Source organism: Corythoichthys intestinalis, chromosome 16 (assembly GCF_030265065.1).
Source record: "Corythoichthys intestinalis isolate RoL2023-P3 chromosome 16, ASM3026506v1, whole genome shotgun sequence".
Taxonomy (NCBI): domain Eukaryota; kingdom Metazoa; phylum Chordata; class Actinopteri; order Syngnathiformes; family Syngnathidae; genus Corythoichthys; species Corythoichthys intestinalis.
In genome coordinates this window covers 28079287-28097851 of record NC_080410.1, presented here as the reverse complement: position 1 = coordinate 28097851, position 18565 = coordinate 28079287, and the positions used below count along the sequence as shown (strand labels likewise).

At 41.8% G+C, this 18565-nt stretch overlaps 1 protein-coding gene across 2 annotated transcripts in view; it reads left to right on the top strand.

The window, feature by feature from the left end:
• The window catches only part of grin2ca (glutamate receptor, ionotropic, N-methyl D-aspartate 2Ca), a 141145-nt gene extending 123977 nt beyond the window's left edge, over positions 1–17168 (top strand). For both annotated transcript variants that reach the window (XM_057861547.1, XM_057861548.1), the window contains exons 9-13: positions 1296–1525; positions 7479–7639; positions 7707–7894; positions 10042–10274; positions 14772–17168. In XM_057861547.1, coding sequence (XP_057717530.1) covers positions 1296–1525; positions 7479–7639; positions 7707–7894; positions 10042–10274; positions 14772–16352 — 2393 coding nt within the window. In that variant the 3' untranslated portion in view covers positions 16353–17168. The remainder of the gene's footprint in view (positions 1–1295; positions 1526–7478; positions 7640–7706; positions 7895–10041; positions 10275–14771) is intronic.
• Positions 17169–18565: the final 1397 nt, after the last annotated feature.

Below are 18565 nucleotides of genomic sequence, written 5' to 3'. Positions count from 1 at the left end.
CACTCGCATATTTTAAACTTTTAAACAAATTACTTCACAATAAAAAAAATGGTGTCTGTAAAAAAGTCACGATATCTATCTCATAACTATTGCTCAATTGTATTTTTTTGTTACTGTCGCATTTTCTCTGATATGTTAGATGATAAATAATGGGTCCAAAAAAAAAAAAAAAAAAAAATTTTAAAGGACAAATATATGAAAAAGAAAACCTTGATCACTCCTTGATGTCTGCGATTTCTGCATCGCGACCCTTGTTATATTACCATGTTTAACCCATAAAATCCCAAATAAATCCAGCTGTGGCCATTCACAGCTTGTCTTGACACTCAGTGATACATGCTACATGGAGTTTTTGGATTGAAACAAGGTAAGTACGCGATAACATCTCGTTAAAGTCATGGCGCCTGTAATTCTGCTCTCGCATGCTCTTACCTCCAGATAGGGTTTTGCTGTTTTTTTTTTTTTTTTTTTAATATGCCCTCCTGTTCAAAAGTTTTATACCCCCAGAAAATTGAGATTTTAAGCTTTCCAATGATGTATCACACATGTATACAGGACAATTTTGAGTTTGGCCAAATTGGTGGTCTCAGAGCAGAACTTCAAGTCACCTGAGTGTTTTCCGCCATATGAAAAAGAAAAAGTCGACCAATCCTTGATGTCTGCGATTTCTGCATTGCGACCCTTGTTATATTACCATGTTTCACCCATAAAATCCTCAAAAAATCCAGCTGTGGCCATTCACAGCTGTGTCTCGACACTCAGTGATGCATGCTGCATTGAGTTTTTGGATCGAAACAAGGTAAGTATGCGATAATATCTCATTAAAGTCATGGCGTCCTGTAATTCTGCTCTCACGTGCTCTCACCTCCAGATTGGGTTTTGCTGTTTAATTTTTTTTAAATGCCCTCCTGTTCAAAATTTTTGTTCCTCCAGAAAACTGAGATTTTAAGCTTTCCGATGATGTATCACACATGCATATTGGACAATTTTGAAAGTTGGCCAAATTGGGGGTCTCAGAGCGAACTTCCAAGTCACCTAAGTGTTTTCCACCATATACATATATATATTTTTTACAATCAAAACATAGGATTGTAGTCAAATACAACTGAATTGTACTCGCAAACTTGTTAAGACCATAATTTTTTCTCCCATCATATTTTTGTCTTCGGTTGATAATGTATTATTGTCATTCTTCTAATATTTGATATTGACTACAGGGAGTGCACCTATCACGCTGCCTTAACCTTTTTTCAGGTTATTTGTCTGTTGTTAAAATGCAACCGTCTCGTCCGCAGACCCCGGGGGTCCAACATTCACCATCGGCAAGTCGGTGTGGCTCCTATGGGGAATCGTGTTCAACAACTCGGTGCCCATCGAGAACCCCAAAGGAACCACCAGTAAGATCATGGTGCTGGTGTGGGCTTTCTTCGCCGTCATCTTTCTGGCATCCTACACGGCCAACTTGGCCGCTTTCATGATCCAGGAGCAGTACATCGACACCGTTTCTGGACTGAGCGACAAGAAGGTAGCCGTTACACCGCCGCTCATTAGCATTCCCAAAAAGTTATCTTCGACGTCTGGATATGAGATGAGCGTCTGTTTGTCCAGATGTAACTCCCCCTCCGGCACTGCGCTCTCCCCCTTAACTCTGCATGTGCAGGTGTAAACTATGCAAATGTGACCTTGTATCGGATTGTGCTCATGATGAGTTGCTCCCTAAGGAGCAAAGACACAGTAATACATAAACTATCATAGAAATATTCATAGAGTCACTTTGTGTGACAATAGAAAGAAAGAACCCCTCGGGGGAATAACAAACACTGACTTTTTCGGGTCATTTTATATCAAACTGCTTTGTCATAAGGCCTTTTTTACTGTATTGGCCAAGAAAAAAATCCTCATTCTGGTGACTTTCATTATCTAAGAAGACTAACCCGTACCCCAGGCTTGAAAACACTACCTTGACATGATCATTCTGGTTTTAAAACCTAATTTTTTAACCCTAACCCTTGATTAAAATGCTACTCCAGGCTTTAAACCCTTTATTTTGAACCCAAACGTTTACTAAAAGCCTAATTTGAAACCTTAACATCATCTTGACCCAGGACTTTGAATTCAATTCAATTCAATTTTATTTGTATAGCCCTATATCACAACAGGTTTGTCTCAGAGTGCTTTACAGAGTCATTTTGATACACAGTCAGATACAGTAGATGACTGAGATGAGTCCATGTCCTGGGCATCCCCCATCCTTAGACCCTCCATGGCAGCAAGGAAAAACTAAAAAAAAAAAAAAAAAAAAAACATGGGAAAAAAAGAGAAACCTTGGGGAGAACCACAATCAGGAGAGATCCACTCCCAGGACAGACATGCTATTGATGCACCAGTACTGATGACTTTGAAAAACTGATTTGAGACCCAAACCCTGGATAACCTGTTTATAAACCATAATGGAGATTTTTAAACCCTAATTTATACTCTAACCCTGACATTCAGCCCTGACATTCAGCCCTAACTTCCCAAAACCATTTCGTAAAATGCTAAAAAATTTTTGACTACCCAAAAAACTACCTTAACTGTAATCCATAACCCTGACCTAAAACACTAATCCATGGGTTTCAAACCACCTCTTGCTTAAAATCTTAGTCTAGTCTTAGAACCCTACTTTGAAACCCTGCGTTAAAACTAGGGCTGTCAAACGATTAAAATTTTTAATCGAGTTAATCACAGCTTAAAAATTAATTAATCGTAGTTAATCGCAATTCAAACCATCTCTAAAATATGCCATATTTTTCTGCAAATTATTGTTGGAATGGAAAGATAAGACACAAGACGGATATATACATACAACATACTGTACATAAGTACTGTATTTGTTTATGGAATGGAATGGAATGGAATTTTATTGTCATCATCATCGGTATCATTGACAATCATTGACAATTACAAAATGTGATATGATTTGCCCGAAGGAACCGAAGAAGAAGACAAAGGCGGACGAGATGAAGCATATGCTTATCAGTTTCCCGTCCCCCATACAACTAAAGACGCACATTCAGGCATGGAACATACATCAAAACTGTACAATAACACAATCAACAATCTGAGTTTAGTAACCTAGCGTCCAGTTAAGCAGTTCAATTAATTTCAGGGCGTACAAGGTTATGGCTTAGTTATGTCACATTTTTGCATCTGTTTGCTGTGGAACATTTTGTTGTGGCTATGTGTGTGGCAAAAGTGATTATGTGTTATCACAGCTGGTGTGAGTAGCGGCAACAATTGGAGCACACAAAGGTCCCTGTAACAGTTTCATCAGATATGTATGTATAAAATCAAACATGCTGTACATATTTTATCCCAAGATTAATGTCTCCACAATGAAAACATGCTTATTATTCGTTTTATACAGTATCTTTTCCATATACTAGACATTTGAATCAGGAGCTCGGTAGACACAGCAGATAATTATGTTTTTACAATTTGGGATTAGGAGCTCATTTGCAATACATTCAAGGAGATTGTCAATCATAATTGCAACACTCCCTTTCCCCATAAATGCCCGACCCATTCGTGTCATGTTATGTCCGTGCAAATTAAAGTCAGCCTTTGTTATCTTTAGTAGATAATCCTTAGTGTGTTCGAGATTCTTGTAGAGACTCCTGCCGTTGATAGGTTTCATCTTACCGTCCACATCCACGAGTTGTTATACTGGTCCACTGTGTGGTGTTTACAGTTATCTAGCTATTATAGTTAGCTGGTCAAGACTCGTGATAGCTTTTATCTTCGTATCTTGCGTCTTGACAAGGATCCTGCAATCCGAGACCTAGGTGTTGGCTATTTTCCCAGCTTTCTTGAGTTGACGTGCTTTTCTTGCAATTTCGGCATTTCGGCGAGTCAAGTTGTCATTCAAAAAAATCTTCGACCATTTCAGATGGCGGTGCTGGTCTTGTGGTCTGCCAGCTTCATGAGCACCGTCGCCGGTCCTCTCCCCCCACATGGGAGCAGACGACAGCGACGATGTCCAGCGGTTCCATGTTTATTCCATACTCTTTCAGTTTAGCAATTGCCAGTTGCGCCACTGTGTCCCCTGGGCTAGGCGTCAGTTGTAATCCAGAAATGATGAGCTCATCTGCGCGTCGGCACTGGTCGAGATCGTCAGCCAAAATTTCCAGCCTCTTGATGCGAACATCTCTCTCCTCGACCGCCTGCTTGAGTTTCTCGTTTTCAGCGCGAAGTAACTGGAGCTCTCTGATGATTTCTTGATTCTGGTTTTGAATCAAGCCAGTCAAGGAGACCTCCAACTTCTGTATGGAGGATTTTATTTCATCCAAGTCTCCAGGTTTCAGATTCTTTGGAGCCATACTGGGAGTCGAGCTTGCTGGCCCTGAGCGCTTATCGGTTAAGATAAGAGAGTGCGTCAGTACGCGTTGAAGGCTAAGCAGTGAATGAATTATTATAACACTAAATCCACAAGATGGCATTAACACTATTAGCGTTCTTTCTGTTAAAGGGATCCACTGATAGAAAGACTTGTAGTTCTTAAAAGATAAATGTTATAGTAACAAGTTATAGTAATTCTATATTAATACCCCTCTTAATTTTTTCATTTTAATAAAATTTGTAAAATTTTCAATCAAAAGTAGAGTTAATATAATAATAAGAATAAAAATAACAATAATAAGAATAGAATGAGTCTGAGTAAGTTTTATGTGTATTTTGCATAGCTATTTTGATTGCGATTCCAGTTCTCTTTGCATAGTTGTTTAACTCATTTGCTCCCAGAACCGTATAAATACGTTCTATTTTTAAATGCTCAACTGTCCCACAAACGTATTTATATGTTTTTTGCGTTTTTTTTTTTTTTTTAATAAGAAGCATATATAGCTTCCGCTGTATCTGAGAAACAAAGAACAACGCTCCAAACCAATTTTAAAGCAGTAAAACTGGCCACTGGAGGGCAGTAGCGCATTTTGGAAGACCAGGCAAGCCGATTCAACAGCAGTGAACGGCCGACCAGCATTGTCAGAGCGCTGGCGGATTGAGCCCAGGCGGCGCTCCGACCGGACAAAACAACGAGAGGACGCGTGGGATGCCAGGTGCTGGACGACAGAGCATAACGACTGAGACCACCGTGCAGCGGGCTCGCCAAGCAGATCCCGCAGAGATTAAAAAATAATCCATCTTTGTTTACACGGCAGACGCAGCGACAACGGCGTCATCTCTTATTAGTCATGTGTAAACAAATTGTTACTTTGCTATCAAAAGCTCTATTTGTCTTGTTCATTATGATATTTTGTAAAAGGAAAACATTATTCAGATGTTTGGGATGTAACTAATGCAAAAAATAGCTTTGTTAAAGTCAAAGTTATGTTTGAAATGTATGCGTTTACAAAAAGCTAATTTCCTCCGTTTTTTCATCAGAAATTGGAAAATTGCTCAAACTAAGCTATTTTCTAATGCTGATTTCTAAAGAATGGAAAAAGATAACGAATTTACTTTTTTTCTGCTGAAAAAAGAGAGTCTAATTTTTCTTTTGGTGGGTTCAAAGTTTATATAGCAAAAGAACACAATTTTCTGTGGGCCTTGTAAACCAGTCAAAATCCAGAAAAAACGGCTGGGAGCGAAGGGCCTTGCTCTGGTGAAAATAGCTGGGAGTGAAAGAGTTAACTGTGTGAGAATAGGGCCTCATTAATACAGATTGAAGTGCTTTTCTTTTTGTGAACATTTTTTTTTTTTTTTTGAGAAAGATAGGAATATTATTTTTGTTGCGCTTTCACTAAATGATACTTATGTCTGTTGTGAAGGAGTTGCCAAAGTTTATGCCAATAAACGGCGCGGTCCAATGAACGCCGGTGTCCACTCGCCTTTATAACATACATATCTCTGTACATATCTTACCCAAAATACAACAAGAGACACATAATTGCCACTAAAAGAAAGTAAACTTACATAAATATGTGTGGAGCACAAATAGCATAATGCAACAGCATAAACGTCTCACAACTACTAATTCTCCCACTAGTAGGAGGAATAACATTAGTATGGAACGGCGCTGCCCCCAAGCGGCCAGTGGAATTCTCTTCAATGTGCCTAAATGGCGTCCTTGTAATCTGTTTGAGGCAATGGGTGAGCGGATCATTCTGTGCATGCGTTAATTGCGTCAAATATTTTAACGTGATTAATTTTTTTAAAAGATTTATATTTTAAATTAATCACGTTAAAATATTTAACGCAATTAACGCATGCACGGAACGACCCACTCAAGCATTGCCGCGAACAGACTAAAATGGCGCCGTTTGAATTATATTGAGAGCCAAGGGCAGAGACAAGCAAGTGGAGTGGACGCAGGTGTTATCGGCACCCGCCAAGGGGGCCGCTGTTATTTTCAATGTGACCGGCTTTGTCAGATTGAGCAGTGAGGAAGAAAGTGGTCGAGCGAGAGAGTAGAGAAAGTGCGCAGTTAGCGCAGGTTTAGTGCTGCGTCCCCCACGTGCTTTTGTTTTGTTAATAAAAGTACCCACAAAAAGCCATCCAACGTCTCTCGGTGTGTATATGTACGCCGCCGTCTTCCTCAGGAGGAAATCGGACGAACCGAGCCAACCGACGACAATGAGTCAACATAAATCGCCTGTTCATAGCACCGCCAATTACCAAGAAGGGCGAACAGGTAACGCAGGCATTTATTGGAGCCGCGCTATTTAACGGAATAAGCGGTGGCATGTCTTCCACAACTGTTATCATTATTGTGGCAAGCGATATGGGGAAGAATAACTGATGATCTTTTCTTAACACCATGTATTGTACTTAACGCAGAGAAGATATACCATTTGCAGCAACCACTGTGACTCATGGTTGCTCAAATTCCCATCATGCATTTGGGCAGTTAAGAACATTTAAGTCGCTACAGTATCATTTAGTGAAAGCACAACAAAAATAATATTCCTATCCCTCAAAAATAAAATAATGTTCACAAAAAGAAAAGCGCTCAATGCAAAGAGATCTGGCATTCCCAATTAAAATAGCTATGCAAAATAATACTCTATTCAAATATTAAGTTTAGCTCAACAAATACACTAGATGGCAATATTTAGTCACAATATACAAACTATCAAAATTACTATAACTTGTATTCACATTTAAGAATTACAAGTCTTTCTATCCGTGCATCCCTTTCACAGAATGTTAATGTTAATGCCGCCTTGTGGATTTATTGTTATAATAAACAAATACAGTACTTAGTACAGTATGTTTAATGTATATATCCGTCTTGTCTTATCTTTCCATTCCAAGAATAATTTACAGAAAAATATGGCATATTTTAGAGATGGTTTGAATTGCGATTAATTGCGATTACTAATTACGATTAAATAATTTTCAAGCTGTGATTAACTCGATTAAAAATTTTAATCGTTTGACAGCCCTAGTTAAAACCCCAATCTTGTTAAGAACTGGTGTTTCCAACTTATTCTGCCTTGTAGTTCCAGAAGCCTCAGGAGCAGTACCCGCCATTCCGCTTCGGTACAGTGCCCAACGGCAGCACGGAACGAAACATCCGCAGCAACTACCCGGAGATGCACTCGCATATGGTCAAGTACAACCAAAAAGGGGTCGAGGACGCCCTCAACAGCCTCAAGACCGGGTAGGTTTCAGAACCTCCACGGAACCTGAACACCGCTGTCAATGCGTGTCTGTTTTTTTCATTTCAGAAAGCTGGACGCCTTCATCTATGATGCTGCCGTGCTCAACTATATGGCGGGAAAGGACGAGGGCTGTAAACTGGTGACCATTGGCAGCGGCAAAGTCTTCGCAACTACCGGATACGGCATCGCACTGCAGAAGGACTCCCGATGGAAAAGACCCATTGACCTCGCCCTGCTTCAGTTCCTGGCTGATGGTAAGATGGAGTAACTGAAGAAAGGATGGTCACCGTTAGTGGTGTCAACAATAATTGATGCGGCGATGCATCCCGAAGCAGGGCATGGACGATTCAATTCGATACGAGCAACAAGCCGAATCGATTTAGCGCATTTTAAAATATATAAGTACGTTCAAAAATCTTCCCTGCGCAATTCCGGTGATGTAACGGATTTGGTTTCCCCATTTGTATTATTATTCTCGTGTTTCATTTTTTACACACCACATAACTCTGGTTTCCCACCAACCTCGTAGAAGCCAAAATGTCTCCAGATGTCTGCTTTCAATGTTTAAGGTGCATCAATAATCTTTCTTGCTCCCTCTTTCTCCGCTTCAGCCATTGTTATTTTATGTCCCTATTTTATGTCTCTTAGAGGTTAGATCTTGTGCCCGAACCCGATTAACATTTTGGGCCCGACCCAACCAGAATTTCGGGTCGGGCCCAAAATGTTAAGCATTCACGTTCGGGTCGGGTCGGGTTGGGCCGCCGCACCGGACTAATAAATTTAAAAAAAAAAAAAAAAAAAAAAAAAGGGATAAAACCGAGAGCAGGCTCTTTGTATTGTGCATTTGCTTGTGCACGCACATGAACGCCGTGGCGTGCATGTTTTTTTTTTTTTTTTAGTATTAAACTTTCCCAGCGTTATTTCGTTGTGTAAATGTTTTTATAATGATCATAAAAATATGTAGACTATTTAAACATTAAGAAAACTTGCGTTTTTTTTCTGCCAACTGAGAATTCGTTATGAAAGACACTTTTATTTATGCACACAAAGGCAACACAAATGTGATCCTTTTGAATCTTCTCCTCTGTGTGTCTGCAAAACCGCATGTTTTTTGTTGTTGTTTTTTTAATATTAAACTTTCCCGGCGTTATTTCGTTGTGTAAATGCTTTTATAATGATCATAAAAATATGTAGACTATTTAAACATTAAGAAAACTTGCGTTTTTTTTCTGCCAACTGAGAATTCGTTACGAAGGACACTTTTATTTATGCACACAAAGGCAACAGAAATGGGATCCTTTTGAATCTTCTCCTCTGTGTGTCTGCAAAACCCAAGGTTTTTTTTTTTTTTTTTTTTATATTAAACTTTCCCAGCGTTATTTCGTTGTGTAAATGCTTTTATAATGATCATAAAAATATGTAGACTATTTAAACATTAAGAAAACGTGCGTTTTTTCTGCCAACTCGGAGAAATTAAAATAAATTGCTGCTGCTGCGTTTTTTTCTCTTCTTTCGCGTCACTCCAACAACAACAAAAAAAAAACAAACAAAAAAAATTTTTTTTCGGGTTTTTCGGGCTGGGCCTGCAAATCTAGTTGATTGATTGGGCTCGGGCCGGGTCGGGCTTCAATACCAGCGGGCCGTGTCGGGTCACGCTGTATTTTTTAGGCCCGATCTAACCTCTATTGTACATATATAGTGGGCTAGGCCTACATTTACTTTTGTTCTACATCGCAATTTAAGTTGATGTTTTGTTTGCAACTGAACTAATCCCTGGATTGATATTGCGATAAAGATGCTGCTGCACTACAATATTTTCTTTGTCGTTTTCTTTAATATTTACTCTTATTGATGGGTCGTTGTGACTAAAATACAGTGACTGTTATTACTGATTTTGCACAGGAGTTCAGATGTTGCACTGTGTGAAAGGCTGCTACTGTGTGTAAAAAAAAGAAAGCCCTGGTCTCATTCAAAGCACTAATTAAATGCTGTGATGTTTTTATATATATATATATACATATATATATATATATATATATATATATATATGAAAGTATTTTCATTTGACTTCAACCATGAGTGACACAAGAGCCAATAAAAAGTTGTTTAATATCTGACCGCTTGTGTTGCCTCATGATTCACGAAAAATATGCTTTGCTTTAGAATTTTAAGGCATCCCAGGCTTTAATGCATCGCGGTGCATTGCCGAATCGAACCGAATCGAATCGTGACCCTCTGAATCGAATCGAATCGTGGCCCTCCGAATCGTAATCGAATCGAATCGTGAGGGCAGTGCCGATGCACACCTCTCGTCGCCGTGCCTTCATTCAAATGGAGATCCTGCAAAATTTACTCCATACTCAACCAATTTTGACATTCATGATTTTGTCTTTTGTGTCAGGCGACACTCAGAAGCTGCAGACGGTGTGGCTAACGGGCATCTGCCGAAACGAAAAGAAGGAGGTGATGAGCAGTAAGCTGGACATCGACAACATGGCAGGTGTCTTCTACATGCTGTTGGTGGCCATGGGCCTCAGTCTGCTGGTGTTTGCCTGGGAGCATCTGCTCTACTGGAAGCTGCGACATTCAGTGCGAAAGTCGGACCGCCTCGACTTCCTCCTGGCCATCAGCAGGGTACGTTTTACCCACCGTCTCCATGGTGTAATACTAAGAAGTGTAGAAAAGCATTCAAGATATGCATCTATTTGTATAAGAGGCACTAAAAAATCTCTTGGTCTGTCCCCTTTACTGTGCAAAATGAAATGTGTGATGAACGCAGATGAGCTTTGGAAGCGTCGCAGTGCAGTTGATAGCAGGCCAAACAAGCTACAAAAAAACAAAACAAGGTGGAATAAAGCCAGATGAAAGCAATAAAATAACTTGAACTGAAATATTGCGGGTGCTTGTGATCCGGCAGCACCTGCATTTAAATTGCCCTATTAACAGACATACGCTTGTGTACGTGAATGAGTTTATGCGCGAGGCGGCGAGGAGCTCATATGAGGAAGTGCAACCATCAGCATTTGACGGCGACGGTTTTGTCATTTTCTGTGTCACTTTCACGGAAGCGTTTGGCTTGTTTTCATGGCTCAGTACGGCTACTTTTTACACCACGTCGGAGATGTCAAATGTCTCGCTGTGTCGGATACTGGAATTGTTTCATAGTTAAACTCACACAAGTGGCAGTCAAGTCACGCTAGGATGTGAGCAATTCAATGTACTGGTCAGCCAGGAAAAGAAAGGGCATAACGGCATACGTAGGACAAAACTGAAGTGAAATGGACTAAGGAAGGACTAGACATGACAGCAGGGGCGGACTGGGACTAAAAAGCAGCCCTGGACTTTGACTCAGCCCAGCCCACAAGAATCGCTTTACGAAAGGAAACACAGAACCCCTAGGGGGGTCCGGGAGCATGTCCCCCCGGGGAGAATTTTTTTTTTTTTTTTTTTACATTTTATTGTAAAATGCATCAATTTCGTGCACTTTCAGAGAAAAATTAAGAAAATGTGTCTAGACTGTGACTGTCTGACTTGGGGCGCTCAAAGTACTGCAAGTCTGAACTGGAGTTGGATTCATTTTCTGTACTAGCTCTATGATCAACCTGAATAAACAAAGAATTTATTTTTCAAAGCAAGTTTTAGGTATCCAATTGATTATAATATATCTCTATATATCTCTGTCTATAAAATGACTTCATTGTTTATGCCATAATTCAGTGGTCTCCAAACTATTCCACATAGGGCTGCGGCGGGCACAGGATTTCATTCTATTTCATTCTAACAAAACAAGACAACACCTCTGCACCGATCTGGTGTCTTACAAGTGGAATCAGTTGATTGCAGTCAGGTGCTGCTTGTTTTAGCAGAAACGTCATTGGTTAAACTGTCGGTACTCGATCGGTTGAAACAAAACCCAGGCCCCACAGCGGCCATTGAGGACCGGTTTGGAGACACCTGCCATACAAATAATCAATTTCAATGAAAATACAATAAACATTTCAAGACAAATCCTGTATACATAACCTTCATTGGAAAGTATTAACCAGACAACAAAACGATATATAAATGATTAAAAATATATTGTATATCATATCAGTTTAACTACCTAAACTTTAAAGTAAAACTATTCATTTTATTAATATTGTGTTATATTTCTTCTGAATTAATATTGCTATGCTGCGTGTGCATACATTGTTTTACGGCTAAAATATTTTTTCTTAAGAGTGGGATAGTAGGACGAGCATACTGTAACTTGACACGATTGCAAACGGGTACATCGATTAGCTGGCACTAACCCTTTAATTGTCATTTATTTCATTTAAAATGTAGCTACCTGGTGGATAACAATTGCCAGTATACCGAGCAAGTAACCCTCTTCATCCCAATTTACTTGCTCTGCGCTTGTCTGGGGAACTTCCTCCAGCTTACTTCCTTCTTCTTTTCTCTCTCCCTGCACCGGCTGCACGTCAGAGCGGCTGCCGCTCCCTCTCACCATTGCCGGGAGCTGGGCTGTTGTTATCCGACGTGGCCGTTGCAGCCAGACTGCTGCTTGCGAAAATATTTGTCGACTTATGACATTTTAATGCTTCACTCTCCAGTTTAATTTTTTTCTCCCTAACCTTCTCCGCGCCATCCTGCTCTTTTCTGTTTTTTGCCACCACCATCCATATTGTGCATTAACGCTCGTCGCTATTTTGCTTCCACAAGGAAGGAACCAATGAAGGCTACTCTGTGCTTTCTTCGTTCCTAGTCTATCAGATTGGCAGTCAACAGCCAGGCGCATTGCTGCCACCTGTCGGATTGGATGTGAACTGTAGATAATCAGAGGATAGAGGGGATAAAAACAGTGATGTATAATGAATGGCGGCCGCCGGCCGTCCACGGCACCGGCCGTTCTGTGATCCTCCAGAACCCACAGATTACCAGTCCGCCCCTGCATGACAGGGTACCCGCGGGTTATTAAAAGTATTTAAAAGAGCATTGAATTTAATTTTCCATTATTAAAGGTATTAAAAGTATTAAATTAGCTGTTGTAAGTCTGGAATTTTTTCACCGTGGTCTTAATTTTCAAGAACATCACAGTGCAACCTAAATTATATCCGTGACGAAGTTTGTTTTGTTTTTTTAAATCCATAACGAAGGTGACGCATAGAATTTTTACGATGCACTGCACAACAAATCGAAATGCAACTCGTGCGTGACAAACCACCACAACCGGCAAAACGGAGAATCCAGCCACCTCTGCATCGGGAATGCATCCGTTTGTCGGTGGAACGAAAACCCTGCAGGCAGAAGTATTGTAGATTCTGAACACCAAAACAGACCACCATTCATATACTTCAAATGAGTCCATTGGTGATCTGTTTTGGATATCACGTCATTTTTGGTCGGCATCGGCTGTCACAATGTTGGTCGTATTGCGTTTTGTTCCAGAGGGAGCGTTCCCGATGTCTTAACTGTCTTTTGTAACGAATTTTCAGTTGGCAGAAAAAAAACGCACATTTTCTTACTGTTTAAATAGTTTACATATTTTTATGACCATTATAAATGCATTTACACAATGAAATAACGCTGGAAAAGTTTGTTAAACATAATGTTGCTCAAATCGTGTTTTTTTCCGGAGGGAGCATTCCCGACTTAGTAACTGCAGCCAATTTAAGCTCATCAAGACTTTAAGATAGAGGTAAAATCGGGCCTAAAAAGTCCAGCCCGACCCGAACTGGTCCGCGGGTATTAAAGCCCGACCCGCGTTTTGTGTGATAACATTTGTGACGATGTCTGCATAAAAGCCTGTCTTTTATAACGAATTCTCAGTTGGCAGAAAAAAAAACACACATTTTCTTAATGTTTAAATAGACTACATATTTTTATGATCATTATAAATTTATTTACACAATGAAATAACGCTGGAAAAGTTTGTTAAATATAAATATGCGGTTTTGCGGACTCGCAGAGGGGAAGATTAGAAAGGGCGCATAGGCACGGTCTGGCTCTGCAATGACCATACAGTGCCTTCTTTTTTAATCCAAATTATTTATTTTATAACAAGTATTCCTTAGTTTATCATTCATACATCGTTAATATGTAGTTATTTCAAAAAGTTAGCGAGAAAGAACCCTGGCCCAGCCCGACGTAATAATTGACATTTTAATTTTGGTCATGTTATCAGTTTAATTTAGCCGTTTCCATCTTGCTTTGTTTATAATTGCGATGTTTGTTTACCGCTTTTCCTATTACTGCGAAGAGGGAGGAAGTTACATCGGCCGCCGCTATAATATTTAAGGCATCAGACATCTGCTGTGACCCGGGAATTTAACGACTGCTTTCACGCACACTGCTTCCCATGTCAGTCGACACGGGAAATTGTTTTCACACACAACTGCTGCACGGTTAAGTCCCGCGATATTCCCGTTGTTTTGGAGTATGTGATAGGGGCTCAAGTTACATCCAGATACTTTAGGTTGCAGTTTATGGGTCATGCGAAGGCAGTGGACCTGCTTAAACATTTCGGTTTGCCTTTCGAATGAATGTGAATTTCGCCGTTTTAACTCGAGAGTTAGCCATGTTCACTGGGGTCTTGGCAGGTGCACTAGCGGCTAGCCTGTTACAGAAGATGGCTGGTCTGAGTCCTGTCCTCCTCCTCTTTTTGTCCATAATTATTGTGTGCGTGTGTGTGTTTTAAAAAATTCTGACAGACTTTATAATGTTACTTTAAATTTGTTTTAATTGTATCTTCAATATATGTGCATTCTTTTGTCAAACACACTTAGTAATTGAGGTTAAATTTGATGTTCAGTGCTTTATTTAATATGATTCAATATGATCTAAATAATGGGTGTGAGAAAAGTATTAATTTTCAGTTGAAATGGCATTAAAAAAGGTCTTAGAAGTCTTAAATTTAGATTTATCAATCCTGGGGGGACCCTGCATGAGGACGTTGGAGAGGACAGGACAAAACTGGAAATGACTGGATTAAAAAAGGAAAGGACTAGGGAACAGGATCGATGAGGGGACTTGACGGGAGAAGACATCTGTGTTGCATCTATTTCCGAAAGCAGTCTTACCCTGCACTGTCCAGTTTCGGTTGTCAAACTAAAATGTTGTTAAAACTATGATTTTGCATGTCCGCAGGGTATATACAGCTGCTTCAACGGGGTGGAGCAGACAGATCGTAATGGCAGCATCCAGAGTCCCGACGTCACCACCAACTACTCGCAGGCTAACATGCTAAAGATGCTTAAAACCGCCAAGGACATGGTGTCCTCCGCCCGGGTGGAGAACTCCTTGGACAGCGCCACCAAGACCCTGGAGAGCTGGAGCCGGCGAGGGGCAGCCGACAACGCCCGCGCCGGCCTTCCGGCACGTGTGTCCACTGGTGCAGATGTGGCACACTGCCGCCTCCCTTACATCGCCAGCATCACTGACAACCACTCGCCGTACCCGGTTAGGAGCCGAACACCTACTTTTCCCATCCACTACGGGGACGGTGCCGCTCAACCGCTCCTAGACAAACCGCGAGTGGTCACCCGGCCCACACCCATGCGTTACACACTGCCGGCCCGCAACAACCTCTTGGAGAGGACGCTACCCATTTCCAGCCTTAGCAGCCCCCACCTCGCCATGCCAGATGTGTCGCCCACCGCCACCACCCAGCCTCACCATTCTGGCCGGCTCTATGTGGAGAACCCAGTGCGGCATCCGGCATCCCCGTTCATCACCTACCGGGAAATCCACGTGCCCAATGTCTACGTGGAGCATAAAGCCCCCCTGAGAAGGAAGCTGAGCTACCCCCCTGACTGTGGGGGGCGCAGGAGGCGCAGCTATGTGTTTGACGTCCCCGACCCAAGATCAAGAGCTGACTATGATGAGCCGCGATCCTGCCTGGCTGAACTCAGGGCCAACCAGCTAATGAAAAACCACTCCCCGGACACTGTCCCAGGACACTACCCTTGCACCACACCGGGACACTACCCGAGTGCTGCAGCCAGCTGCAACTCTTGCATGAAGTCTTACCTTGAACCCGAGATGGACGACGTACCCCTACTGGGAAAGGATAAACTCAACCGCAGAGCCTCTTTCCTCAAAGCTACTTGGGGCAACGAGCGCATCCGGCAGGTAGACGAGACCAAACCGTCCACCTCCACCTCGCCCCGGGCCGATATGCCTGACCTGTTCCCGCGAGTAGTGGTGCCGGCTAACGCCAAGTCTCACAAGCTTTATGGCAGCCTGGGCCACAATCTTACCTGCCACTCTCTGGCTGCTGAGCCTGCCTACTTGGACCCGGCCCACATGGGTTCGTACCCTTACAAGCAGAAACTCAAGTATACCGACCCCACCCGGCTACCGTCGTACCGGGAGGCCATCCTGCAGAACCCCGCCGCCCTACGCCGGTCTTCGTCCACGTTGGTGCACAGACACTACTCCACCTACCTGAACTCCTACTCGGACATGCCGGTCTACGTGGCACCGCCCCCATCCCAGTTCTACGACAGTCCCAAAAACATGTGCCACCTGTTCCCGTGCGCCACCCACTGCCCAGACCATCCTGCTGCCAGGCCCGTGGCCTACCAGAACAGCATGTTTGGGGCCGAGCGTGATGAGCCCATTTCGGGGGGCAGGGAACGCCGGCAGGTGTTGGTGGCGCGCCGGGTGAACAGTCCGTTTGTGCCAAAACCTTGGGGAAGGGTCTCCAGCCTGGAGTCGGAGGTGTGAAGAAGCAAAAAAAAAAGTGACCACCGACAGTGTATTTTGAGAGGTCGCCTCTCAGTTCTCAGTGCAATAAAAACACAAGACACTGACTAACTACTGGGACAAACCAGGAAGAAACTCTTATAAAGCATTTAACAAGTTAACCTCTCTGTCTTTTTTAAATGCTATTGCAGTTGTACCTTGACTTACGAGGTTATGAGCCATCACTTGTTTTTTTTTTTTTTTTGTGAAGACCTGCTGCAAACCACAACTGTTTTTTTAAAAACAAAATTGTCGGTGGGGTCTAAAACAGATTCTTTTAATCAGTGGGGAAAAGTTATTTAATGTATGGGTAAATTATGTAATGACTTCAGTTAGACTCATAAGTCAGGGTACCTCTGTATATACAGTACATATATTGGTATATAGATATAAATATATAACTTAACATTTGTTTATCTTTTACTTTTCTAAAATGATTTGACGTTTCTTTTTTTTTTTTTGCCATCACTATTATAGCGATCAGTCTTCCGCTCACATGGCGAACGTATATCAAAATGTGTAATGTGTATTTCCAATGTTACACTACCCTTTAATAAACAACAAGGTCATGGCTCTGCCTCAGTGTCCAAATGATGACTTTACATCATGTAAGCTTTTTTCTTCTTTTGTTTAAATTTAGCTGAGTGTTTTCTGTCATATTACAGCCTAAAAATTTAATTTTTGCCAATGATTTTCTGGATTATTTCAAAAAAGTGTCCCTCCATCAGGGGAGAGAGATCCCCTGCTGCTAGAGCTGAGCCATATAACCTTTGGGACCCACCATCCACCGTATTATTATGGCTGCTATGTCCATTCCAGATTGGCAACCGCAACCACTATCCTGAAACTGTGGGTTGGCACTGCCGTATGATGCGTTAAAATTTGACAGCCCAGTGGGGAAGGTGATGGGCTGACAGCTGTGGGGCACATAAAGTATTATAAGCACTTGTAGCACAACACTTATGGTAGACGTACACGTACATAAGTAGAAACTCAAGTGTGTGTCATAGAAGTATACGAACACTGCACGATTACAGTTCTTGTAGTTCTTGGAGTAGGACAAGGAGAAGTACTTGTACTAGAAGTAGAAATATGAGTAGAAGTACACCTAGGTACATGTACAAGTACTTTTAGTTGAAATATAAGTACTACTAGTAGAAGTAGTGTAGATACAGACAAGCAATAAATATAAGTAAATGTATTAGAAGTAACAACAGAAGTGGAAGTACATGTAGTGCAAGTACACACATGTACAGTGGTATGAAAAACTACCTGAACCTTTTGGAATTTCTCACATTTCTGCATAAAATCACCATCAAATGTGATCTGATCTTTGTCAAAATCACACAGATGAAAAAAAATAGTGTCTGCTTTAACTAAAAGCACCCAAACATTTATAGGTTTTTATATTTTAATGAGAGTAGTAAGCAAAAAATGAAAAAAGGGAAAAAATAAGTAAGTGAACCATCACATTTAACATTTTGTGCCCCTGAGCCCCCCACCCCACCCTTTGGCTGCAATAACTTCAACCAGATGCTTCCTGTAGCTGCAGATCAGTCTGGCAAATTGATCAGGACTAGGCTTGCCACCCGTCCCTTGAAATACGGAATCGTTCCGTAATTGGGAATTAAAAGTTCCGTTCTGTATTGAACCAATACGGAACGCGGTTTACTCCATATTTTACAATTGTCCCATGGGTCGAGCCCGCGCGACCCGCGGCTCCTGCGTGGCGGGCGGCGGTGCGCCCAGCCCATGCACGTCTGTCACACACAAACACACACCTGCGCTCATGAGTGACCACTGAGCCAACAATAATGGACAAAAAGGGCAGGAGATATTAAAGACGGCAAGATAGTTATCTGCCTGCCCGCTGCTGTCTGCCCTGCACTGCGCTCCACTTCCGGGTTCATTGCCTAGTTACCTCGCTCTCTCTGCTCAGTGCACCGCCCCGCGCGTTTTCAAAACTAACATGTCTCTTCAAAATTAGAAGTTCAGGACACCCCACGTCATCCTCAAAAGGGGAAACGTCTCCAAAAAATAGATTGGAGTGGCTCGATAGAGTCACTGATGATGATTATAACGCGAACTGCAAGGCAGGCAGGAAAGTTTTTGCAGTGTCTCATGGAAGTGTAAAACAGCATGCTGCAGCGGACCTCCACAAACAAAATAGAAGATCCCAGAAGAGCCTTCGTAAC